This window comes from Girardinichthys multiradiatus, chromosome 19 (genome assembly GCF_021462225.1).
Source record: "Girardinichthys multiradiatus isolate DD_20200921_A chromosome 19, DD_fGirMul_XY1, whole genome shotgun sequence".
Lineage (NCBI taxonomy): Eukaryota > Metazoa > Chordata > Actinopteri > Cyprinodontiformes > Goodeidae > Girardinichthys > Girardinichthys multiradiatus.
In genome coordinates this window covers 27,146,196-27,173,632 of record NC_061811.1, presented here as the reverse complement: position 1 = coordinate 27,173,632, position 27,437 = coordinate 27,146,196, and the positions used below count along the sequence as shown (strand labels likewise).

Here is a 27,437-nt window from a genome sequence, read left to right as displayed (position 1 = left end):
GGGGCCCAAAGTGTACCAAGAAAATATTCCCCACACCATTACACCACCACTACCACCAGCCTGAACCGTTGATACAAGGCAGGATAGATCCATGCTTTCATGTTGTTGACGCCAAATTTTGCCCCTACCCTCCAAATGTCACAGCAGAAATCGAGACTCTTCAGACCAGGCAACGTTTTTCCAATCTTCTACTGTCCAATTTTGGTGAGCCTGTGAGAATTGTAGCCTCAGTTTGCTGTTCTTAGCTGACAGGAGTGGCACCCGGTGTGGTCTTCTGCTGCTGTAGCCCATCCGCCTCGAGGTTTGACGTGTTGTGCGTTCAGAGATGCTCTTCTGCATACCTTGGTTGTAACAAGTGATTATTTGAGTTACTGTTGCCTTTCTATCAGCTGGAACCAGTCCGGCCATTCTCCTCTGACCTCTGGAATTAACAAGGCATTTGCGCCCACAGAACTGCCGCTCACCGGATATTTTCGATTTTTCAGACCATTCTTTGTAAACCCTAGAGATGGTAGTGCGTGAAAATCCCAGTAGATCAGCAGTTTCTGAAATACTCAGATCAGCCCGTCTGGCACCAACAACCATGCCACGTTCAAAGTCACTTAAATCACCTTTCTTCCCCGTTCTGATGCTTAGTTTGAACTGCAGCAGATCATCTTGACCATGTCTACACTCCTAAATGCATGGAGTTGCTGCCATGTGATTAGCTGATTAGAAATTTGCGTTAACGAGCAGTTGGACAGGTGTACCTAATAAAGTGGCCGGTGAGTGTATTTCTCAGTGATCTTCATTGCAGGCAGAATGTCAGAGGGGAGAAGGGAAGATGCTGTGAAGTTGATGGAGTTGCAGGTCACCCTTTTGTGTGGCTGTGAGTGGCTGGTTTTCAAATCTACAGAAGAAGCTGTTGTTGTTGCTATTTGCTCATTTTCATAATCGCAGCATTTTCCTTTTGCTTCTATTTCCTCTGATTGCAGCATTTTTCTTTAGCAATGCTTTTCTGTTGCATTGGATTTTTGTTTTGTGTTTTGGAGTTTGCATTATTCATGTCTTTGCTGCACGTTGGCACCTGTCGGTCATCATACTTTTATGCTTGAGACCAGCAAACTGCCATACTTCCTGCTTTTTGATGTAATCATGGTTGCCAATGATCAGGTGATCACACTGCATTTGTTTAACAGCTGCTGGCTGCTATGCCTGTTCTTAAATCATTTGGAGGCTGTATGGGTGTACTTTTTTTGCAGACACAGCTTTTTATATTTTGGCTTCATTATAGTTTAATTAACAATGACAGTTAGGACTCTCTCTGTGTTGTATGTTCATACATCTGAGGTGAGATTTAAATATTAGAACCTACTACACATGTTTTTCATTTTGTTCTGATGCAGCTGAAATCAGATGTTTAAATGCACTGAATATAAATACACACAGCCAAATTCTTTCCTCCCTATAGACATTAAATAAGACAAAATGTTTCCTGTTTTGGATAATTTATGATTACCAAAATTATTTCTAAATGACAGCATAACAAGCAGAAGAAACTTTGCAAAAACTTTAATCCTACCTGACCTTGGACAGGAAATGTTTAGTCTGAATTAACATCAGACAGTGATAACTAAAAACATGCCTTTTTAAATAATGCATGCAACCATCTGGTTTTCAACTGTATGTGAATCACTAGTACTTAAAGAGGGTGTGTTTTTCATTCTGTGACTGTATGTCTCCATTTATTGCATATGTTAATAAATTAACAAACCTCTGTTTAGTTTTTGCAATAAATAACTTTTCATTGATACATGGAAGCAATAATAACAGTTCAGAAAAAACAGTGCAAACCAGGAGAAAAAGTAATCACACATTTGAAAGAAACTATCAAAAACCAACACAGCAATAGTATACAGGTTTGTGGCAAATTCACAGAATAGCAACAAAATATTTAGTCAATCCAAGGGAAGCCAATCTCAACAACTCTAACACACATGGACTGGACACTTGCCTCCAAACATAGAACATGTACATGGCATTCTTTCTCCAACACAAAATAAACACAGAGTAGCTGACTTTAAAAGCAACAGCGGCAATATTTTTGATTATTTCTTTGTAGTTTAGCTCTTATAGATTGGTAATAAAATAATTTCAACATTTTCTTCTATTTTAAACATCCTAAACCATCTAAATCCTATGAACATCTACAACCAACTCAAAAACATTCAAGGGAACGCTTACAAATTAGCTCTATCTTTCTAGAAACTAAGTTTATTCAAAAATATATTTTAGCAGTTTATACCAGGCCTCCTTATGATTAAAGAAACACTCATAAAGTACAGACTAATAACCCCACCTAGTTCAGCTCAGCACACCCATCCAAGGAGGTCCTGTAGATGGGAAACAGCTGTAGAAAAATACTCTTTTTTTCAGTCACTCTTTCTTTATCACTGTACTTTCATCTGGAACATCTGCATGGAGGACAAATTACTCTAATAAAGTCACTGAAGTCTGGAGTAATAATTTATAATTTTGATAAAACATCAGCAAATAATAGCTGGTGAATAAAACCAACATTGCATTTTTGTTTTCTGATTCTCTTATAAAAGAAATTATGTCCTTGTTGTAAAATAGTTTATAAGCTGATAATAACAAAGAAGTCAGCTCTACTGTAGATTAAGAAACTAGCTTTCGGTAAATGAAAAGTGAGAAAAAAAATGTTCTCTGGCTTGGTTGTGGTTGAGAGGATAGATGCACACAAAAAACTGCTGAGTTATTTATTTAACCCAAAGGCTGGATTTATGCTGTTAGGTAGAAGTTGGGTAGTTTAACCAAGCGGGTCAAAAAACTAGTTGGCCAGTTTGTTGTATTTATTGGAAATTCTGAACTACACAAAGTACTGATCCGACTTTACTGAAATCATTCAACTGGATGAAATAAGAACTAGAATGTAAAATTTCAGTGTCAGTGGTTTGTGTTAAGGACTTTTGTTCACTAGAGAACAAGTTTGTTCACCTAAGTTAATATTCACCTTTTACCTGCTTAGTAGTTAGCACAAGCTAGTGCAAGCTATGTGCAACATTCACTCTTGAACCAAAGAACTGGATTGTGTAGATGAAATCAGCAACTGCTCTCTCCATACTTCCCACTGACGTGTTTACCCATGATTATTAGCTGCAGCTGACTAATTCTTTCTTAGTGTCTGAGCCAAATGAATAACAGATAATGTATCAGGAGTTCCCTTCTTACCACCACATATGTAGCATTAGCTTGAAGTGACATTTAGAGTCAAACAACATGCTTTGGGAAAACTAACCATGCAAATCAATGTCCTCAACATAATGCTGTGATAGCTACTTAACTGTAACAGTTAGCAGTTAAATCTTCAAAGGTAAAACATAAACTGATCATGCTCCGAAAAGTGAGATTTTCAGCTACTTCCATTCACTACCACAATGTTTTACGTGTCTACAAGCTTAACCCAGTATGCTAGGTAAAACCTACAAACCCACCCAGATTATGGTGGATGATGAGCAAAATTCCTTCCACTGAGCTGTTTTTAAACGCAGCAGTTTTCAGAGTGTATACGGGAAGTGAGCATTTTATACTGTAGATATCTGAGAAAGGTGTGAAGGGAGTCAGTCTTTGCATCAGACTGTTTGCTACATAGTTCTGTCAAACGGAGCCATGGTTTTCAGTGAACAAGTGAATTATTACCACAACAATTTTACACCCAATTAAAATTTCAGGTTAAAAAACCTAAAAATAACCTTAAAAAAAGACACTAATGCAATTAACATAAACAGAAGAATCCTAGGCAGTGTTTTTAGAAGCTAAAAAGTTTTTAAAACTAAACAAAAAAACTACCTGTACCACTCTCTCTAAATTACTAAAACCAGGGCTCCAAGGCAAAGAAGAACAAAGCCTGAATTTGGATTTGTCAAATGTCTACCGCAACCACATGCAAGAACAATATTTAGAAACTGAGCCTTGTGCACAGGAGCATGCTGAACGTTCACCAGACAGTCACATTTAGGCGCAGGCGTGGACCACAAGTGGACATCGGAACACAAAATCACATACATCTGCACTGCACATGCATTCACATGGTCTTTTATTCAAATACGCAAAACAGAAAAAAAATTTAAAGATGACTGTACAGTCCGAAATCTGAGACATGAAATCAAAAATATTTTCATGGTTGTTTTGACTGGACTGTGACTGCAATTCTATTGAAAGTTATTTAATTCTATTGAAAGTTTTGGACAGAGAAGGGAAGTGATTTGGTCATGTAGGGTGGGTGATATATTCAAAATATCAAATCATATTTGTTTACAATAAAATCAAGATTTTATCAAATGTTCCTATGCAAAATTATAGCTGTTAAAGAAAAAGCATAGAGCATTTAGGTCGGAGAACATTTCTAAGCAGATTTTATTCAGTTTGCCAAATCAATGAAGGAGAGCTCCTTCAATGACAGACTGCTGCATTCTTGGAGCATAAAAAGGCATTACCACAGATCCTTCCTCCCAGTGGCTGTTAGACTTTATAGTCATCACCACTGCCAACAAACACAATGTGTTTACATATCTGCTGTTATTTGCACAGTTTGTCCATTTCTTTTAGTCAGTTGCTCTTTTTTATGCACAAATATACATGCACATGTACATTTTTATAATATATATATCCAGTTGCACATTTCTTGGACTCTCAATATGCTATTTTTTTCTTATGCAGTAAATTTGCCCTTACTGTACTGTCTCTCATTCTTGCTTTCTGTTTTTAAACGTTTAAACTTCTCTGAATCTGCGTGTAATTTGAATCTGAACAACTTGCCTCTCATTTTAGTGCTGGTACACCTGAGTTGAGGAAAAAAAAGGTTATTTCTATTCTGTTCTAACTTGTCAATTTGTGTTAGGCACAATTGACAGTTAATAAGCACATACTTAAGACTTGTTTACCAAGGTAGACAGAAGCAACACTCAAGTAAAGTGCACTTTTGCTACTTAGTGGGGAAATAACTGTATGTAAATATTCTAAAATGATCAGTGTGTTCATTCGTGATGAGTGTGTTCAAATTTATCAGTTATCAGTTTATCAGTTATCAATCATAACAGTTATCAATCGGATGTAATCTAGTTGATGTTTTCTATTTGATGTCATCTCATGGTACCAAGATTAAAATTAAAAGCTAATATTAGCAGTAGTAGTAGTAATATTTTTCATCATTTCACACCTAGAATTGAGCCTGTGGTTTTTATAACATGTTTTTGCTTTGGAAAATATGCTATCATAGGTTTAAGGCTCGGTATACAAATGCTTGAGCCTATAATGGTGAAGGTTTGAAGGAACTAGTGTCTCAGTTTATCAACTGTCTTGACACTATAAAACAAACTCTCCTAAAACTGCTTTAGGCCAAAAAGCCCTATTATCCCGGTAGCCCAGGAGATCTGAAAAGCTGGTAGCAAGTTAAACTGATATATCAGACCCTAGCCACCTGGAGGTAGAGAACTTCTCATGTTGCTTCCCTCCAGGTTGAGTGAGGACAAATATATCTTCATAAAGTCTTCTTTGTGCTGATCTGAAGTCCTAAATACAGAGCTATATTTCAGATTCAGGGCTCTATAGTGGTTTAAACAACTCCCACTTTGACTGGCTTTTTAATGAGTATGTGACAAAGCATGTGTGATGCTGCATTGCATATACAGTTCAAATGCATTTTTCTGTCATTTTAAAGCATTTAAAAAATCTTTACCAGATAATTCAAATAACTGCTGCATAACAACAACTGTACATAGAAACTATCCTTTGAAGCTGAAAGGAAACAGGAAAATGAGGCCTTGCAAAACTACCCCATATATTTTGCAAAATGGAGAGTTTCTGAACCGTTTGCAGCTAATGTCCACACAAAACCCACTATTGGTGCCAAAAACTGAAATATTAAAAAGACCTCTTTAAAGTGGACATTTTTAAAAACCTATAGTTTGCACCTACATGTGCAAAGGATATCCAGAGTGTAACAGAACTAAAACCATAATATGCTTACCATACCATACCATACATGCTTTCTCTGGCTTTCAAAGCCACAACAGCATTAAAGCCATAGGGTTTTTTTCACATCTGTTTCATTCTGCCTCTATTTCCATTAAACCTAATATGTAAGCTGAAGAAGCTAAAGACAGAACAAAAGTTAAAAAGTGTAAAAGAATCTGCTTTAGCAGAACGATAACAAATTCTAATTGTTCACAATCTCATCGTTATAACAACCACCCCTTGCTGGGTAATATACAATAAAAGAAAATGTATGTTTGAATCTGTACAATTTCTTTGAGAGTACTTGTGTAACAGAAATAATGGATAACTCATCATGACCTCAGATTATGTTCATTTCTGATGTATTCAGTCTTTTTGAAAATAAGATTTTACAGTTATTTTCTGCTGATTTGTTTTATATTTTCTTTAAAAATGTTTATCAATAAGAAAAGCCAGACCTTGCAATAAACTAGATCATTTTGATGTTTCATCCTTAGCATTGACAAGCCCCATTTAGCTATGACAGTAAGTTCATGCAACACAAAGCTATGTTTATTTGCAAGTACCTTTAACATATGATATTCCAGAACTGCAAGGAAAGGATCTTTATTTTTCATAGTTTTGATGATTGTGATACAAGGAGAGGCTGGGTGAGGGGGGGGGGGGGGGGGGGATGGTTAGCGTGGCATCCTTAGATTTAGTGCATTAGACAAATAAGGCTTCCCTAATAGGGACTAATGCAGCAACAGAGGGGCGCAAGGAAAAGGTAGAGGGACAGCAACAATCAGGTCAGACAGCAGCACCAGAAGCAGTTGAAGGAGCATCCCCACCCCCAGTGAGATAGCATAACAGTGTGCTATTTGGTGTTTGTAAAAATCCAACTCACTATATAGAAATATCTCTGCATATGTTTCACAATGCCTTTTTATGTAAAGCTCTTTTTCTAACTAGTGCTTGTCTTGTCTTTTTTAACTGTAACAACAAGCCCATGTTTTGAATGCAATAATTAAATATCTTTAGGATGTTGCAACATCTGATACTGTTGGCGTATGCAACATAAATAAAAACTGAAAAGGAGTGAAATAAGTACTCTGGTGACAAATTAGATGACAAATAGCAGACACAATTAAATCAAATTGTGGATCAACAGATCATGAGCAGATCGCTGTTACATTTCCAGAAGGCAAGCCAATCTTTGGTGGTCTATTACTTGCGAGTCGGAGAGGTTACTTCCTGATGACACAGCCCGATTGACATCAAGAGAGGAGTAAAATGGTAAATGGATGATGGAAGAGTTGAGCTGGAGGAGAAAATTAGTGGTGGAAATTTGTAGCAATAAACTAAAGGAAAACCATGAAGGTGGAGCAGAGGAGAGAAGAGATTATGAATAGGAAGGATTCGATTTCAGCTTTTCTTTTCTCCTCACTAGTATATAAGATAGCCAAAAGGTAACAATTTAAATGTTTCAAAATTATAGAGAAAATAAATTTCTTACAGGTGTAAGAACACAGAGAAAGAACCTCAGAGGCTGGGATACAAAAGACACACAGAAAAGACTGAAAAAAACGGCATGACTTTCATTTCTATAAACACAGCAGGTTGCCAACTACGATTCAACCTATGTTCTCTTTCTGTTTATCTACTAAGTCTAATCTAAATCTAAATTAAGGTAAACTGATGAGCAATTTTCATTGCACATTTGTTTTTGGTTGCAAGTGGACTGATTTCATTTTCATGCAAGGGAATAATAGAAAAACTAACAAACATACTTTAAAAAAAAAATCTGAAGAGCCCACTTTGTTCAAACACAGACAGAAAATATATATATATAAAGACTGAGTTTGAGTGCACAAAGTGTACAGTGCCATGTAAAAGTATGCACACCTTCTTACATTTTGTCATGTTAAAACCAAAACCGAACCTTCTGTATTTTAATGAGAGTTTATGTGATGGACCAACACAAAGCAGTTTATTATTGTGAAATGGAATGTAAACTTAAAAAAAAATAAAAATCTGAAACGTTTGTCATCCATTTGTTCTTAGCCCCAATAACCATAAATGAAAATAAGCGCCGTTAATCACCTTCTAAAGTCATCTAATTAGTAAATGGACCCAGCCTTTGTAATTTAATCTTAGTTTACAAACAGCTGTTCTCTGAAGGCCTTGTTATAGAACATGAAGAAACAAAAAGCATCATGAAGACCAACAAAAACACCAGGCAGATCAGAGATAAAGTTATAAAAAAGATTAAAGCACAGTTTGGTAGATAATATCTTGAGCATTTTACGATTACACAGATTAATCCATCATCCAAAAATGGAAATAGTACGACACAGCTGCAAACCTATGAAGATATGGCTATCCATCTAAACTGGCAGGTCAGTATTAATCACAGAAGCAGCAAAGAGTCTTAGAAGCAGCTGCAGAAATCCATATTTCAGGTAGGAGGATATTATCACATTACCACTATTAACTTTAAACTTCACAAATGTGGCTTTTATGAAAAAGCGGAAAGAAGGAACTATTTTTAAAAGTAACCAGTAGGAGGTCTCATTAGGAGTTTGCCATCAGTCTTGTAAGGAACACACCAAACATGTGGAAGAGGGTGTGCTGGTCAGATGAGACCAAAATGAAACATTTTTGTCTATAGGTAAACTTCTATCCTGAGCATTATTCTAAACACACCCCATGGTGAATGATGTTGGTGGCAGCGTTATGCTATGGGAATTGTTTTCTTTAGGAGTGAAATATAGGAAACCTGGAAGAAAACCTGTTAAAGGCTTCCACAGATATGAGGCCAAAGGGAAGAGGTTCACCTTCCAGAAAGAAAACAATTTTAATCTCCAACCAGAGCTACAATTGAATGGTTTGAATACAACTGTTACTTTGTGTTGGTCTCACATTAAATCCCAATAAAATAGGTTGAAGTCTGCATATGAACAAGTTTAAGATATATGACTACTTTTGCAAGGCACAGTACGAAAGACCACACATGTACACTGGCAAAATCAAAGTAGAGAACTGACACAACCAGAAAACAAACACAGTAGATGAAGGCACTATTACAAGCAAAGTCCAAGTACTAGTTGTCACAGAAAACATCAACACCCATTACCCCAAATCCCTGGTAAAACCCCTCAGGCTAGATGTTTAATTTAGGTTTAGGAATATATTTTAAAGTTTTTCCAGATTTTTGTACAAAAAAATGTTAACAGGCAAAGTTAGACTTTGCCATAGGAAGGCATTTGTATTTATCGTACTGTCATTACACTTTCCTGTCTGTCTGCCTGTGCTGGAACAGGAAGACAGTTGCTGACTCATCATTCCACTCCCATCACCCTTTTCTCTCCTATGCCAAAGTTCTTGACTAAACAGTTACAAATATGCTCAGTACAGCATGTAATTTCTTCACTTCATCACTAAAACACATTATATCTTATCTTTCACTTTGTTTGCACTTTTTTCACATGCTTTCCTTTGTTTGGGAGGTTGACTGAAGAGCCTGAATCTCTAAAAGTGTGAAGACATTTATGTCTGCATTTGTGTGGGGGCAGCATGCCAAGCGTAGTTGAGAATGATAAAAGACAAACTGTTCCAACACACAAACACAATCTAGCCCTAGGGATTGATACATAAAATAAATACACTCGTGCAAGCATGCAGACATACTCACACACCCACAATCAGTCATACACTCACATATGACCCCCCCCCCCCCACCCCAGGCAGCAGACAAGGCAGTACATTCAATTTAACACAGAATTCAGTCCCATTAGAAATCCATTGGGTCCTCCTCCGCAAGGCCATTGTTAGCAATGGTTCTGCCTCCACCTTTTGATGAAATCCCATCATTTTCTGGTTTTGCCTTTGAAGGTGGGGTCGCCCCTGATTCCTCCTCGAGTGCACCCCAGGTGTCAGTGGTGGGCGGGTAGAAGTCGTCGTCAAAGCCGCAGAAGCCCTCGTCCACGCCCTGATCGTAGCGCTGGTAGGTGGAGGCGTGCACTTCGTTCTCCCGGGCGGTGATCTCCAAGGTGCTGTTCCACATGCCGTAGCCAAAGTAGATGAGCACACCTGAAGGATACATAAATACATCTCACTAAACAAAAAGGAAACAATGTGAGACAGCATATGAAAAAGTACGCAGAAAGTTCAACTTTTCCACTGATGTCTAAAATGCTTTGCTCAGACACAAACTTGGAGACTGAAACAAAGTGTGCACAATAAGGCATTGTTAACTTTTATTCAATCCAATGGTGATCTTTCATGACTGTAAAGATAAAACTACATTTTTTGCATTACTTTTAATTTTATTTATTTTAATTAATTTAGACACTTTTAAAGAAGGATGCAACAGATGAAACATTTTGCATATTTTGCTAATGTAGTCCTGTTTTTCTATGTCTGTGTAAAAACCTGTAAAAACGTACTCACATAAACACATTTTTATACAAATTTTATAAAATTCAAATTTTTACAACAAACATAAAAAATTTCAATGTAATATATTTGGATTTTATGTGGCCAACATAAAATACCACGTATTTGTGAAGCACAGATTTCAAAGTTTGCTGAGATTTTAGACTTTTCTCCTTTTACTCCGATACCCTAATTAAAATAATGCATGCCACAAACAGGTGGAAGAAGGTGCTTTGGTCAGACAAGGAGCTGCATGAATAGCAAGAGAGAACAACAAGACCTGCAACCCCCAAGGTTTTTTCTCAATACTATTAAAACAGGAAGAGCTGCACAGATTAACAAAGAAGCTTACAAATGAAGAAATGGAAAAAAAAAAAAAAAAACTACTACTTCTTTCCTGCTAAAAACCAAAAAACAAATGTTAGGCTTTCTTGGCAAAGTGAACCACTAGATAAATATTTCCTTTTGTTAATAAAGGTAATTTTAGCAGTTATTGCTTAAAACCAAAACTTGGTTCTCATCTGTCCTGGATGAAAACTGTATTCTGTCTGTCACAAACCTTTCCTGGCAAACAAACTCTTTGGAAAGATGTTGCTTACCAACGAGGCACCAGATTGAAAACCGAATCCAAGTAATGGCAGATAGCTTAAGCATGAGGTAGATATTGACCAGCATGGCCGAAGCAGGTACGAACGGCACGCAGGGGGCCATATAAGGCAGCCTCTTAGGGTTTTCTGGCTGCTGGAGAATGATGAAGATCAGTAGGGCAATGAAGATTATGAGGGAGATTAATAGCAGTAAGGCCCACCAACGACCCTCCGTAATACAGTTCGCTCCTGAAACAGAAGGAAGAAAGAGTGAATGGATGATGCAGTACCCTTGTAACTTGCTGTAAGGTGTTACTGATTTGTTCTCACCAAAAATGATGAAGGAGCAGAAAGCAAAGAACAAGATGAACAGCAGTAGCACACACACAGTGACGGTTTTCCCTGTGACTGGAGTTGGCCTGTCCATTTTTCCAGGGAGGCCAAGACGGATTCTTAACGTATAGTAGTGAGGTCCGATCAGCTTCTTGAGCCGCCGGGACATCCCTCCTTCTGACTCCTCTGCTTCAATGCCTGTTGTCATATCCACTGTGCCATAGTTGGGATGGGTGGCGCTGTATGCATTTTTATCCGGTTTTCCAATCAGCATCTCGTTGTCACCCAGCGATGGTAAGTTTTTGGCCCCGCAGGTGTTTGTGGGCGCGCCTCCGTACTCGTCGGCCTCGCTGGTTGGCGAGCAGGCGTCTTTCTCGCACTCAGCCAGAACGCCCTCCTTCCTCTTCTTAGTCTGTTCCTCGGAGAGGAAGTTTACAAAGCCGTGGATGTCGCCCTCAGGTTGGTAACGTAAGAGGAGCACGCAAAGGCTCACCTGTGCATATGAGAAAGAAAAAGATGTTTTTTTTCTTTAATATTCAGAAATCAAACACTAAGAATGTTTTGTGCATGCTTTGTGCAGTCGTGTTCCCACTACTTAAGCATGTATTTTTATTGGCTCTAAAGCTAACACATACACATACTGAAATTATTCTGCATTTGGTTCAAAGCATTACATCTGAATGTTGCAGATTTTTTCCTGACCCCATTAAGATCATACTGTCACCATTTCAACAGAACTCGGCTTACTTCGCATACAGATCCTAAAAAAAGTTCTACATACACACATTTTGGCATGTTAAAATTCTAAACTTCAGTGTATTTTACTGAAATCTATGTGATAGACCAACACAAAGTAGCACATAATTGCCAGGTTTTAGGCTGGATTTAAGTTTGGACTTTGACTGGGCCATTCAATCAGCTAGCTGTGGTTGTACAGGTCCTTCTCAAAATATTAGCATATTGTGATAAAGTTCATTATTTTCCATAATGTCATGATGAAAATTTAACATTCATATATTTTAGATTCATTGCACACTAACTGAAATATTTCAGGTCTTTTATTGTCTTAATACGGATGATTTTGGCATACAGCTCATGAAAACCCAAAATTCCTATCTCACAAAATTAGCATATCATTAAAAGGGTCTCTAAACAAGCTATGAACCTAATCATCTGAATCAACAAGTTAACTCTAAACACCTGCAAAAGATTCCTGAGGTCTTTAAAACTCCCAGCCTGGTTCATCACTCAAAACCCCAATCATGGGTAAGACTGCCGACCTGACTGCTGTCCAGAAGGCCACTATTGACACCCTCAAGCAAGAGAGTAAGACACAGAAAGACATTTCTGAACAAATAGGCTGTTCCCAGAGTGCTGTATCAAGGCACCTCAGTGGGAAGTCTGTGGGAAGGAAAAAGTGTGGCAGAAAACGCTGCACAACGAGAAGAGGTGACAGGACCCTGAGGAAGATTGTGGAGAAGGGCCGATTCCAGACCTTGGGGGACCTGCGGAAGCAGTGGACTGAGTCTGGAGTAGAAACATCCAGAGCCACCGTGCACAGGCGTGTGCAGGAAATGGGCTACAGGTGCCGCATTCCCCAGGTCAAGCCACTTTTGAACCAGAAACAGCGGCAGAAGCGCCTGACCTGGGCTACAGAGACGCAGCACTGGACTGTTGCTCAGTGGTCCAAAGTACTTTTTTCGGATGAAAGCAAATTCTGCATGTCATTCGGAAATCAAGGTGCCAGAGTCTGGAGGAAGACTGGGGAGAAGGAAATGCCAAAATGCCAGAAGTCCAGTGTCAAGTACCCACAGTCAGTGATGGTCTGGGGTGCCGTGTCAGCTGCTGGTGTTGGTCCACTGTGTTTTATCAAGGGCAGGGTCAATGCAGCTAGCTATCAGGAGATTTTGGAGCACTTCATGCTTCCATCTGCTGAAAAGCTTTATGGAGATGAAGATTTCATTTTTCAGCATGACCTGGTACCTGCTCACAGTGCCAAAACCACTGGTAAATGGTTTACTGACCATGGTATCACTGTGCTCAATTGGCCTGCCAACTCTCCTGACCTGAACCCCCTCGAGAATCTGTGGGATATTGTGAAGAAAACGTTGAGAGACTCAAGACCCAACACTCTGGATGAGCTAAAGGCTGCTATCGAAGCATCCTGGGCCTCCATAAGACCTCAGCAGTGCCACAGGCTGATTGCCTCCATGCCACGCCACATTGAAGCAGTCATTTCTGCAAAAGGATTCCCGACCAAGTATTGAGTGCATAACTGTACATGATTATTTGAAGATTGACGTTTTTTGTATTAAAAACACTTTTATTTTATTGGTCGGATGAAATATGCTAATTTTGTGAGATATGAATTTTGGGTTTTCATGAGCTGTATGCCACAATCATCCGTATTAAGACAATAAAAGACCTGAAATATTTCAGTTAGTGTGCAATGAATCTAAAATATATGAATGTTAAATTTTCATCATTACATTAATGAAAATAATGAACTTTATCACAATATGCTAATATTTTGAGAAGGACCTGTATGTGGTTTATACCAAATGTCAAATACGATTTCCTACAGCTTGCTTTCAACAATTACTTTCTTCTTACCACTCTTTCGAAAGGCCAGATTTGCAAAGTGCACGACTGATAGTTGTACTGTCAAAAGATTCTCCCACCTGAGCTGTCAATTTTTGCAGCTCCTCCAGTTGCCATGGGGCTCTTGGTTGATTATCTGGTAAATGCTCTCCTTGCCCAGCCTGTCAATTTAAATGAGCAGCTATAGCCTTGTAGGTTTGTAATGGCAACTTTCCATTTGTTGACGATGCACTGAATAGTGCTCCCAGAGATTTTCAATGCTTGTTATTATTTTATTGTTTGCTATTGTTTTACAACCTTAGCGTGCTTTAAATGTCTCCACATGTATTTCCCTGACCTATCTCCTGTCTTCCTTAGCCTTCATGATAAAATAAACATGGATGGATTTACTAATTAGATTATTTCTGAAGGCAGTTGGATGACCTGGATTTTATTTAAGGCTAACAGAGTAAAAGGCTCTGAATATGAATGCAAACATTTTAAAATTGTGCCTTTTTGCAGTACTTTGAGCTGGCTTATCACAAGAAAATACCAATAAAATTCCCTGAAGTTTGACAAAATGCAGAAAAAGTACAAGGGGATGAATACTTTTGCAACACAGTCATGTATAAGTCAGGCCAGCTTTAGACCCCAAAGCAGTTAAAGAAATTAAATTTAAGAAGGATGAAGCAGAAAAAGAATGCATTTTCATTTGTGGTCAGATGCTACCCATCCCTACCACAGGTAAAATATTTTCCAGCACCAGTATTCATCACTCACTAGAGTATAGGCCAGCAAAGTGCCTATGGACATCATCTCTATGAGGTCTCTGAGGCTGACCAGAAGGGACAAAAGGGAGGCCAGAAATCCAGACACCACACAAGCCACAGCAGGGGTCTCTGTGTATGAAGAAACACTGGCCAGGAACCTACACACAGTGGTATAAAGTCAGGCTCAGATACACATGATATGACATTTTTTCTGATATGAAAATTCAAAATAATAACGTAAGAGCATATACTTACTTAAACAGGAGACCATCTCCTGCCATGGCGTAGATGACCCTGGGCATGGGGAACAAGGATCCCAGCAGGGAAACAGTCAGCCCAGCTATGGACCCCACAGCAACTATGTACTTTGCAAACATACAGCCATGCATCGAAAACATCTCCATTAGCGGGGCGTCTGCATCTATTTCATTGTATGGGACCATCAGTGTTAGTATCACAGAGACCTGAGGGAAAGGCACAAATATGGTGTTGCTTGTTACCGAGAATGCCAAAATTTTTATCTTTTGACAAAGATGAGGACATTAACACATTTTATATTTAAAAATAAATACAAAGGTGGAGTAACAAATTATCAAATTTTTTATAAAACCTGAACTTTTTTCTTGGTTTGACTAAAGTGCATTTTGTTATCACACAAATATTTAGACTTTAGTGGCTACTAAATGAGAACTATATTCATACATTTGGCTTAACAGAAATATTGTGTTGAGCTCAAGTTATGTTTCTCTCTCTTATTGGGTTTGGTTCTGAGTGTGTGCATGTGCCCATGTTTTTGTCCTTGTGTGTGGTGTGTGTAATCATGCAGGGGCCATCTGTCACAGTTGCTGTGCTTCAACAGAGCTGGATTTGCATAACTGCTACAAAAAAGAGAGAGTGATTAAAAAGACAGACCACACACACACACATGAAATAGAGGAATGTCTTTCAGTAAAAGATTTAGCCCCTGAGAGGAAATGCCATGAACAAAATGTTCACCACAGCTCTCTTTAGAATCTATTAATAGCTTTATGGGGATAAATAAATGTTGGATTAAAAATTACAGCACTGTTGTCATAATGTATTCTAAAATATTTCAGTTATAGGAAAACATGTTCACCCAAGTTGTATGTTATGGGTGTTTCCGTGATCGTTCTTTTCATTTACACCAGCACATACCTTCTCCACCTTCAAACCAATCAATATTGACAAAGCGACCAACATTTGAAAGTATTTATTTTAAAAGGCCTGTATGTGTTGCCAGAAACAAGGCATTAATCGTCAAGCCTAATAAATGGCATTTAGAGTGTTTTTACTGTCAAATTGGGTCTTTTTTTAAAAGAACAGTTTGTCCCTGACAGGCATTTTGAACTAATTTGCTCTGGCAATAACTAAAAAGCAAGGATGTAAAGAAATACATATAAAACACATAAGTGAAAAAACTGGAGGAAAGGAGTTGGGCCATCATGGATGAAGGGGTTTGCTTTACAGTCTTTCAGTCAAGCATATTGAAAAATCAGTGTTACCAGAGAAGGGAGTCAACACTTAATTAAGTCTAGAAAATGAGCTTTAGTAGCTACAGGATCCTCATGGGAGCAGGAAGGTTTCTCCAAGATGCCAAGAGTTTGAGACAGATCAAAGAAAGGCAGAGGTTAAAAATAGAGTAAAAACAATTTAGAGCACAGAGAAGGGGTGATGTGGAGAAGCTGATGTGACAAGGAGAAGACAGCTAAAGTTGATGCAACTTTTGCTTCAGGTAACTTTTGAGTTTTAATTGGCTGCTATTCCACAGAACCCGCAGAGACAACCACTCAAGTACAAGGCAAACTTAATTTTGTCTGAGTTGACTACATAAGGATTGTGGACCAGATATACTCTCCCACAGTTCAAATGTAGAGAGAGGATCTTTTCATCTCTCCATTAGGTAAGCCACATTTGGGACAACCTCAGTTTGTATTCATGAGATGGCCAATAAGAACTGAAAGAAAAGCTGAAATTCAGGTGTGAAGTTCAGGATTAAAAATAAAATGTAATTAAAATTGGAAGTAGTATATTGCTTTGTTTGTTGGTCTGGTGCCTGTCTCCAGGGGTCATTGGGCAAATGGCAGAACACATCCTGGACAGGTTGCCAGTCCATCAGAGGGAATTACTCAAAATATCTTTTATACTTTAGATTCAACAAAATAGCCCCCTTTGCTTTGATTGCTGCTTTGCATTCTCACGATGAGCTTCATGAGGTGCTTACCTGAAATGATTTAACAACAGTCTTAAAGGAGTTCCCAGATGTAGTAATAAAAATAAAGACAAACCATTGAACGACAAGGTTTCAGACGTTTGACTGGTGTGTATTTAAAGTTAAAAAATGAAGACTTTCCAATTTATTTCTGTAAAATGTAATACAAAAAAAAGAAACACTGATGAGGAATAAAGGCGATTTAGGCTATTTTAATTCCATTAAAAATGACCAAAACACACACAGACATATAACATCAGAGGCAGATGATTAGAATATCCACACTCAGCATTTTGACTTTAGTGTATTGTGCTCCCGGCTTTTGAAGTGAGAGGGAAAATCATGGTGATATGAAAATAGCTGCCAGGCCTTCAGAAAGGAGATTACGAGTCCGGTAAGGAAATCAAAAAATCTCAAAAGAATTTGAGATCAGTCATTTCCCTGTACAGAAACTCCTGAATAAGTGGAGGACATGCAAAACAAGTGCCAACATTCCCAGGTCTGGTTGCCTAAGCAAGTTTATCTTAAATTCAAATCGCAACATGCTAAAAGAAGTCTTCAGAAATACTAAAATTCATCACACCAACGGTGCATGCAGATGAAATCGGAAAGAGGCGGCAATGGGTTCATTTTAATGGTGGCAGTGTGAGGAGAAAACCTTGCTTACTAAAAAGAACTTAAAGGTCAGACTGAAGTTTGCTAGAAAAAACACAAAAATCTGGACTTTGAACAGATGAATCTAAAAATAAATTATTACATCAGCATAGAGGATAGTTACAGTATTTCAGGGAAACAATCTAAAACCAACTGTGAGGCAAGGAGATGGAAATGTCATGGTTTGGGATGCTTTTCTGTAGCAGAACCTGGCCCATCATGAAATCTACTGTGTATCAGAGGGTGCTGGAGTAAAATGAGAGACCATATGTAAAAAAATTATTAATGCTGAAGCAGAACTGAATGCTGCAACATGACAACAACAAAACTACCAGTATGGGTCACCATGGACTGGCTGAGAAGAAAGAAAGGGAAAGTCCTAGGTTGAGTTAAAGTTCAGATCTTGATCTCATTGAGGTGCAGCGGATCAGGTGCGTCGTTAGAACTTGGCTTCCGGGCCTGAAGCCCCAGATGTTTTCTGAATAGCCCTGGATCTCTTAAAAAACAAAATTAAGAAGTATTGAAACGATGCACTAAGCCACAAAATGGCATTGCATTTCACACTTTTATCTAAAAAACAAAATGATTTGTTTCTGTTGTGCTCCATATGATCACTGCCCGCTTCACCTAACCTGGGAATGAGTTACAAGACAAAAAATAATAAATTATTTGCGCACACAGACGGCATCGCGACTGCGCAAATACGTGCACAAAAGTTACACTGGGCGCCTCGAACAGGGCTTATTTGAGAGCAACCTCGGAGCCAAACGGAGAGCTGAGTCTGGTGCGTGTTTGCGCACAGGAACAGGTGGAAGCAGAGCAGCATAACTCAGGCTTAAATTAGCAATAAAACCTGAATGCTGACTCAGAATGGCCTGATCGTAAGTTACAGCTAATCACTTGTTCACCCAGCAAGACATGATGCAGAGGTTTACTCTAATGAGCATCATCAGGGTCATGTTCGAGACTTTCATTTGAGCTACATGTAAAGTTAAATGGCCTGGCCATGATAGAAAACAGTAGGAATCCTCTCTGTGAGCTTCTAGCCGGATTAGTCATGATGTGAAAAATATCTGGTCCTTTAGTTCAGTCAAAATAAAAGTTACTAAACACATTAAAAAGGTTCTTCAGATCATAACATTGCATCTCATTGCTGCAGCCAGTCCTATAGTCCAGTTCTACACGTAGAAAGAATAAATTGTTGCTGAATATACCGGGACAATATCTACTGCTGCCACTAAGATATAGAAGAAAGGCTTCTTTTTCATATCTTCTGTGCTGATTCTAAACATACATCTTGTTTAAAGGTTCAGTATGAGAAATAAAAATCATAGAAATTAATCACAGGTGTAGTTAACTGTGTTATTTTTCTGAATAACACATGATATTATATAAACTAATTAAACAAAGATACAGGATTACTCAAGGCAAGATATTCACACCATATGTATACAGTTATTAATAACTGTAATATTAATACTAATAACAGAAAAAAAGATTACAGTCCATAAAAAGGTCCAGGATGAGACTCTATGTTATGTTTCAAACACCACAACTTAACACCCATTTCTCTCTTAAAGTGTTAAATAGTTAGAACTTAACTCATGTCTCACATGCTCAGTGGAGAACAACACATTCTGCTGTAAATGTTTCATTTATTATATTGGCAGGCCACATTTCTTCATAAGTGGAATGAAGGGCTGAAAAGATGGCAGTAAAACAGTACAGGTTCATGTAAGAAGGAACAATCTTAATCAAATGTTTGGAAAACTCTTAGCATACACTTATGGGGTTCCATTAGTGCCACAAATATGTATACGTGTCTATGTATATGTTTATGTGTCTATGTATATGTATATGTGCTGTGCTCATGTCTATGTACGCTGTGTGTGTGAGGTGCTAATGTTAAGTGTATATGTTAGATGCTTATGTTAGCCCCCCCCCCCCTCCAAAAAAACCCAACAAAACAGATGGGGTAGTCATTATATACGGAGAGCTCATTAATTCAAAATGAAAAGAAATACTATTATAATTATTCATAAATACTCCGTCCAATAAATAAATGTCCCCGTGAAATAAAACAAAATATATAATAGAAATAATCTTTTTTTAGTTTGTCAGGTATTTACTTACTTCCAGATTTATGCATTTAAGATTTATTTTGCAATTTATTTCAAGATTACTCTGTTTAATAATGGTATTTTATTTTTTGATACTTTTAGTTAGTAAAGCTACTTTAGGTATTTCTGGGACTTTTATTTTTTAACCCCATTGTGTCTAGCAATCTTCAATGAAAATCCATGCTCTACATCAGAGATCTTTAACATGGAGGTGACACCATATCTGTACTTTGGCAACCCCACACTGGAATAAAATAAAAACAGTTGGGGAAAGTCACTATAGGCTTTATTTGCAAGAATATGTTCCTTAAAATAATGAAATAAATCCACAACCAAAACTGCTCATCTCACAAATTACAAACATTTTGCAACCATAACTGACAATCATGAAAATAACTTTTATTCATTTTAACTGAAAATGCATTATTTTATTTTCTATCGCAGACAAACTTAAACTGATGTCTATAAAACTAACCTTTGACCTCACACACTAGAACAACAACAAAAAAAGTAAATCAAGTTTGATTCTAAAGGAATCCAAACGTTGGAGCCTGTATCAGGCCAGACTCCATGTAGTGCACAAAGCTGTCATAGGTCTGGTGGATGGGGAGGCGCAGAGTGACCTCGCAGGTGTTCGCCTCTGGATAAAGTTTTCTACTGCCATCATCACATTGAAGAAACTCAATGGTTGGACGTCGGGGAAACCCAAGTGGGGGGATTGAGTTCAATCCTGAAACAAACACTAATATTTGTTGCAGTGTCACTGGTCGCGATCCTCTATAAAAAGTAAAACACAGAAAGTAAAAAATGTTACATTGACATTATACTGTGGTTTCTAAGTGTCCTAATTATCAATTGATTCTTTAACTGGTTTCATAACAATAACTACATACATGAGAAAGGCCGGACATTAAAACAGGGATGGCATTTACAGTAAAGTAATTTTGATATTTAAGTATTGATCTTTTAATGCACTAAATCTACAAATATCTTCTGAGCAATGCAATACCTGTATGTTGAGTAAACAATAAAACACTACCTCCACTCCAGCTGTAAGCATGAAATCTAACACAGTTCATTACAAAATAGAAAAGTCATTATCAAAGATTAATTCTAATTAGGCACGCTCATCAAATGCCTGAAGGAAAACTAGGGTATAATTGAAGCATCCAATGTGAAGCCATGCCATCCACCTCAATCAGCCAGTCATTCCTAAACATGACTGTTTGGTTCTGTGCTCTGCGCCTCTTGCTTCCTGGTTCAGCAAAAGATACACTGAAAAGATCCAGGAGGTCCTGGAGCTGAAGGGCTTTGGGTCCACCCACAAATAGTGGTTCCAGTTCCTCTATGTGGCTTCTTATTTTTTCAGCAAGGCCCATGGCATTCATCCCATCCACAAATCTAACCAAACAGAAGAAAGCAAGGCACCTTGTGTTAGTTTTCATATATGACCTGGCAAGAATAACTTAAAATGTCTTGCTGTTTCCCCTTTGGCAAAGTAATTTAAAGGAAATACAAGGTGTAGCAGAATATATAAATTAGAAACCTAAACATAACATTCATATCATAACGTTCCTGCTTGAAGCAGAACATATAAGACATATACAGAACATATAAAATGTAAACATGTAAAACATGTAAAATCTCTCTTTGAAGTCATTAAAAGAGTGTTTACCAAAGAAAAGCTCTTACTTATGTTCAATTGCATAAATTTAAATGGGCCATCTCATTTTCCCACTTTGACATAAAACAAAATATTTAAGATCAAATATAAAATTTTGTTTTTGTTTACTGCTCCAAAGCTTTCTGTGTCCTTCCTTCGACATATGCCCTTAGAGCTTGTTGTGTAAAGTACTCCTTTTCATCCAGACTTCGGAGACCCGCAGAGCAGCCAAGAAGACAAAGAGAACCTGAAGCCTCCGCTTCTGCCAGAGTGTCTGCAGTTATTACCTGTGTAACAGCAAATGGGGAAAAAATAAACATACACTTAATTTTAGCCATTCAAGGAAGCTTATTTGGATGACCAAATGTGATATTTGTGAGCAATTTCAGTTCCAATATGTCATGACCCCACAGCTTATAGACTTTTCTTCAATATCTTCCTGGTCTCATACTCAGTTTACCCAAATATAACAGTATTACCTACCCTTTGCAGTTGCTCCTGCAGTTCCGTCATCCACCTCTTCAAGAGTGACTGGGGGTGTTGGACGACTGGCTATGCTGTGGTATAATCGCCGGGAATAAAATAAGGGCTTGATTCCTCCATGGACAAGGGCCACACTTATCATTTGTCCCAGATTCCTGTAGTCGCCATTATCTACACCTAAAAAATTTAATTGAAACCACCAAACACATGGACACAAGAAAACAGTTTGTCAGAATTGACATCACAGTGCCAAAATGTTAAAAACAAGCAAGTGACTTCAAATCGTATGATAGTGTGGCATACTCCGAGACACCAAGGACAGATTCTTGTTGTAGTCAGTGCCATTAAAAAAAGAGCTGTCTTTTATTTCTGTGATTTGCAGACGAAGGAACTCCCTGGTTGGCCCCCCATCATCCAGAGCTCCTTCTGGTACCCCGGCAGTGTCGACAAAGGTAACATTGAGCCTATGCCAAGGAGAAAATCTTCTTTTGAATGCTCTAAAAGCAGGAGAACTATGTCAATGTGATGAGGGACTCTTATGAGGGACTCTTGAAAGTGCTTTTAGAGCATTCAAAAGAAGATTTTCTCCTTGGCATAGGCTCAATGTTACCTTTGTCGACACTGCCGGGGTACCAGAAGGAGCTCTGGATGATGGGGGGCCAACCAGGGAGTTCCTTCGTCTGCAAATCACAGAAATAAAAGACAGCTCTTTTTTTAATGGCACTGACTACAACAAGAATCTGTCCTTGGTGTCTCGGAGTATGCCACACTATCATACGATTTGAAGTCACTTGCTTGTTTTTAACATTTTGGCACTGTGATGTCAATTCTGACAAACTGTTTTCTTGTGTCCATGTGTTTGGTGGTTTCAATTAAATTTTTTAGGTGTAGATAATGGCGACTACAGGAATCTGGGACAAATGATAAGTGTGGCCCTTGTCCATGGAGGAATCAAGCCCTTATTTTATTCCCGGCGATTATACCACAGCATAGCCAGTCGTCCAACACCCCCAGTCACTCTTGAAGAGGTGGATGACGGAACTGCAGGAGCAACTGCAAAGGGTAGGTAATACTGTTATATTTGGGTAAACTGAGTATGAGACCAGGAAGATATTGAAGAAAAGTCTATAAGCTGTGGGGTCATGACATATTGGAACTGAAATTGCTCACAAATATCACATTTGGTCATCCAAATAAGCTTCCTTGAATGGCTCAAATTAAGTGTATGTTTATTTTTTCCCCATTTGCTGTTACACAGGTAATAACTGCAGACACTCTGGCAGAAGCGGAGGCTTCAGGTTCTCTTTGTCTTCTCGGCTGCTCTGCGGGTCTCCGAAGTCTGGATGAAAAGGAGTACTTTACACAACAAGCTCTAAGGGCATATGTCGAAGGAAGGACACAGAAAGCTTTGGAGCAGTAAACAAAAACAAAATTTTATATTTGATCTTAAATATTTTGTTTTATGTCAAAGTGGGAAAATGAGATGGCCCATTTAAATTTATGCAATTGAACATAAGTAAGAGCTTTTCTTTGGTAAACACTCTTTTAATGACTTCAAAGAGAGATTTTACATGTTTTACATGTTTACATTTTATATGTTCTGTATATGTCTTATATGTTCTGCTTCAAGCAGGAACGTTATGATATGAATGTTATGTTTAGGTTTCTAATTTATATATTCTGCTACACCTTGTATTTCCTTTAAATTACTTTGCCAAAGGGGAAACAGCAAGACATTTTAAGTTATTCTTGCCAGGTCATATATGAAAACTAACACAAGGTGCCTTGCTTTCTTCTGTTTGGTTAGATTTGTGGATGGGATGAATGCCTTGCTGAAAAAATAAGAAGCCACATAGAGGAACTGGAACCACTATTTGTGGGTGGACCCAAAGCCCTTCAGCTCCAGGACCTCCTGGATCTTTTCAGTGTATCTTTTGCTGAACCAGGAAGCAAGAGGCGCAGAGCACAGAACCAAACAGTCATGTTTAGGAATGACTGGCTGATTGAGGTGGATGGCATGGCTTCACATTGGATGCTTCAATTATACCCTAGTTTTCCTTCAGGCATTTGATGAGCGTGCCTAATTAGAATTAATCTTTGATAATGACTTTTCTATTTTGTAATGAACTGTGTTAGATTTCATGCTTACAGCTGGAGTGGAGGTAGTGTTTTATTGTTTACTCAACATACAGGTATTGCATTGCTCAGAAGATATTTGTAGATTTAGTGCATTAAAAGATCAATACTTAAATATCAAAATTACTTTACTGTAAATGCCATCCCTGTTTTAATGTCCGGCCTTTCTCATGTATGTAGTTATTGTTATGAAACCAGTTAAAGAATCAATTGATAATTAGGACACTTAGAAACCACAGTATAATGTCAATGTAACATTTTTTACTTTCTGTGTTTTACTTTTTATAGAGGATCGCGACCAGTGACACTGCAACAAATATTAGTGTTTGTTTCAGGATTGAACTCAATCCCCCCACTTGGGTTTCCCCGACGTCCAACCATTAAGTTTCTTCAATGTGATGATGGCAGTAGAAAACTTTATCCAGAGGCGAACACCTGCGAGGTCACTCTGCGCCTCCCCATCCACCAGACCTGACAGCTTTGTGCTCTACATGGAGTCTGGCCTGATACAGGCTCCAACGTTTGGATTCCTTTAGAATCAAACTTGATTTACTTTTTTTGTTGTTGTTCTAGTGTTTGAGGTCAAAGGTTAGTTTTATAGACATCAGTTTAAGTTTGTCTGCGATATAAAATAAAATAATGCATTTTCAGTTAAAATGAATAAAAGTTATTTTCATGATTGTCAGTTATGGTTGCAAAATGTTTGTAATTTGTGAGATGAGCAGTTTTGGTTCTGGATTTATTTCATTATTTTAAGGAACATATTCTTGCAAATAAAGCCTATAGTGACTTTCCCCAACTGTTTTTATTTTATTCCAGTGTGGGGTTGCCAAAGTACAGATATGGTGTCACCTCCATGTTGAAGATCTCTGATGTAGAGCATGGATTTTCATTGAAGATTGCTAGACACAATGGGGTTAAAAAATAAAAGTCCCAGAAATACCTAAAGTAGCTTTACTAACTAAAAGTATCAAAAAATAAAATACCATTATTAAACAGAGTAATCTTGAAATAAATTGCAAAATAAATCTTAAATGCATAAATCTGGAAGTAAGTAAATACCTGACAAACTAAAAAAAGATTATTTCTATTATATATTTTGTTTTATTTCACGGGGACATTTATTTATTGGACGGAGTATTTATGAATAATTATAATAGTATTTCTTTTCATTTTGAATTAATGAGCTCTCCGTATATAATGACTACCCCCATCTGTTTTGTTGGGTTTTTTTGGAGGGGGGGGGGGGGGGGGGAGGGGGCTAACATAAGCATCTAACATATACACTTAACATTAGCACCTCACACACACAGCGTACATAGACATGAGCACAGCACATATACATATACATAGACACATAAACATATTTGTGGCTCTAATGGAACCCCATATAGTTTAAATAAATGTGGTTTTAGGATCGTACCGTTTGACTAAGTTTTAAATAAGTCAGCTTTATATTTTTTGAAATGTAAAAAATTAAGACCATGGAGCCTCAGGAGTGAAACATTTGGATGAGAGTGTAACATTTAAAAAGGTCATTTCCATAGATGAGAAAAGAAGCACCTTTTTTTGGCCCATAGTAAATATCTCTGAGTGTAAGAACACATTTTTGTCAGCAAAAATTTAGATTAGGTTTTTTCTTCTAAATACAACAAAATGTGTCAATTTCTGCTTCAGCAAAATGTTTTTTAATTAATCCTAAACTCTGTTTCTCCTTCATTCAGCTTCTAAAAAAAAACAAAAAACAAGTACAATTATTGTAAACGTTTTTGTTTGATTCACAATAATTTACATTCAATCAAAACCCTGTCTAGAAAGAGAATTGGTACAACATGTCCTATGTTATTTTAACGTTAAATGACTTAGAAACGTGCCACTGTCTTATGAAAATTAAAATATTTGGGTCTGGGCTAAAGCCCCCAATGTTTCAAGACCCTAAAAACGCCCTTGCAGTGGAGTGATTTGAAATAGGCAGTACACGCAGGAAACCTCTAAGAAAACCTTTGCTCAGACTGATGTCAGACTGGTACATGGCTACATGAAGTGAGATACTTCTTGTAGCCATCTACAAGGGGGTTCTTCTCACCCCCTAATCTAACCACCTTTTGTTTTAACAAAGTGGGGCAAGACTAGTTATTATAAAGTAGGTTGTCCTAACTTCTATGAGCTGTCCTATTTTTCACATGACTGTACAAGAAGGTAGAATGAAGACTGTTAAAAAAGAAAAAGCAAGTTTTTATTATATAAATGATGTGATCATATACAGAAAATCATTTCATGAAGTAATTGAGTCACATTAATATGAATACATAGCAAACACTTAAAGCTACACATTTCAAACTCACAGTGATGCTTTATGAAAAAAAAACTAAAGCAAAAATTGAGTCCAAAATGAGATTAAAAAGAATAAATTACAAATTGAAGTAACTCACGGAGACATAGGCAGTGAGGCAGGTGATGAGCGAGGCAGTGATGGCGTAGGGGATGGAGGTGTTGGGGCTTTTGGCCTCTTCTCCTGTTGTAGCAATGATGTCAAACCCGATGAAGGCATAAAAGCAGGTGGCTGCACCCTGCATTACCTGCACCGCACCATAGAAACCATAACTCATTAAAAGAATAGGAAAAGATGTGCTTGAACATTTTGGATTATATACACAGTGTGAGACACATTGATGGACCCTGGTAAACAATTTTAAAAAGCCTTAAAATAAAATAGCTAAAAATATTTTTTAACTCCAGCCTTAATTTGAGTTTTATTTATTATGTGAAACTAACCAAATCCCTTGTAAGGAAATGAGTGTAAAAATAAAATCACAAGTGGCATGATAGTTGTTAGCCCTTTAAATGGGACAGCCCATAGCTAGATGTTTTGGATCATTACCCTCTTGCAAGACCTAGTGATTCTCAGTTTAATGATTTTATTTAAAACCTCCTGGTATTTCAAAAGGTTTATGATGCTATGCAATCTCTCAAAGTTCCCATGCTTTTGGAAGAGAAAGAGACCTGTGACATAACGTATCCACCAGCATTCTTAACAGTGTGCATGAGGTGCTTTTCCACATGTTTTCCTGTTGTGGAAAATACTTTTTTTTTAAGCATTGTTGTCATTGTTGTCAAAGAACCAATTGGCAAATAGTCTCATGCTGCTATGGAGATTCTGTGACATAAAAATACTACTCTGCTGCAGTTCCCTAACTGTGAGCTTTGACGATTTGTTACCTTCCTTCCCATCCTCCTAAGTATGCATGGTGGCATTGTAACTGTGGTACCTCGTCTAGCCTATTTTCTAGAGGCTAAAAAAAACGGCTTCTGTGTCACAACAAATCTGTAAACTAATTAAGCAGAAAGTCATTGATTACCAATTACAGGCTTCTAGAAACTCAAGTATTTTCAGTAAACTGTTAGGGGTACCATTAATGGTGCTTCAGGTGATTTTGTAAAAACATTATT

The 27,437-nt window shown here is 37.7% G+C and overlaps 1 protein-coding gene across 1 annotated transcript in view; it reads right to left on the bottom strand.

Moving 5' to 3' along the window:
• Positions 1 to 1,534: 1,534 nt before the first annotated feature.
• The window catches only part of slc7a14a (solute carrier family 7 member 14a), a 49,740-nt gene continuing 23,837 nt past the window's right edge, over positions 1,535 to 27,437 (bottom strand). The window contains exons 5-10 of the mRNA XM_047345432.1: positions 26,420 to 26,566; positions 14,957 to 15,165; positions 14,712 to 14,859; positions 11,349 to 11,844; positions 11,031 to 11,267; positions 1,535 to 10,086 (exon numbers count right to left, since the gene is read on the bottom strand). Coding sequence (XP_047201388.1) covers positions 9,788 to 10,086; positions 11,031 to 11,267; positions 11,349 to 11,844; positions 14,712 to 14,859; positions 14,957 to 15,165; positions 26,420 to 26,566 — 1,536 coding nt within the window. The 3' untranslated portion in view covers positions 1,535 to 9,787. The remainder of the gene's footprint in view (positions 10,087 to 11,030; positions 11,268 to 11,348; positions 11,845 to 14,711; positions 14,860 to 14,956; positions 15,166 to 26,419; positions 26,567 to 27,437) is intronic.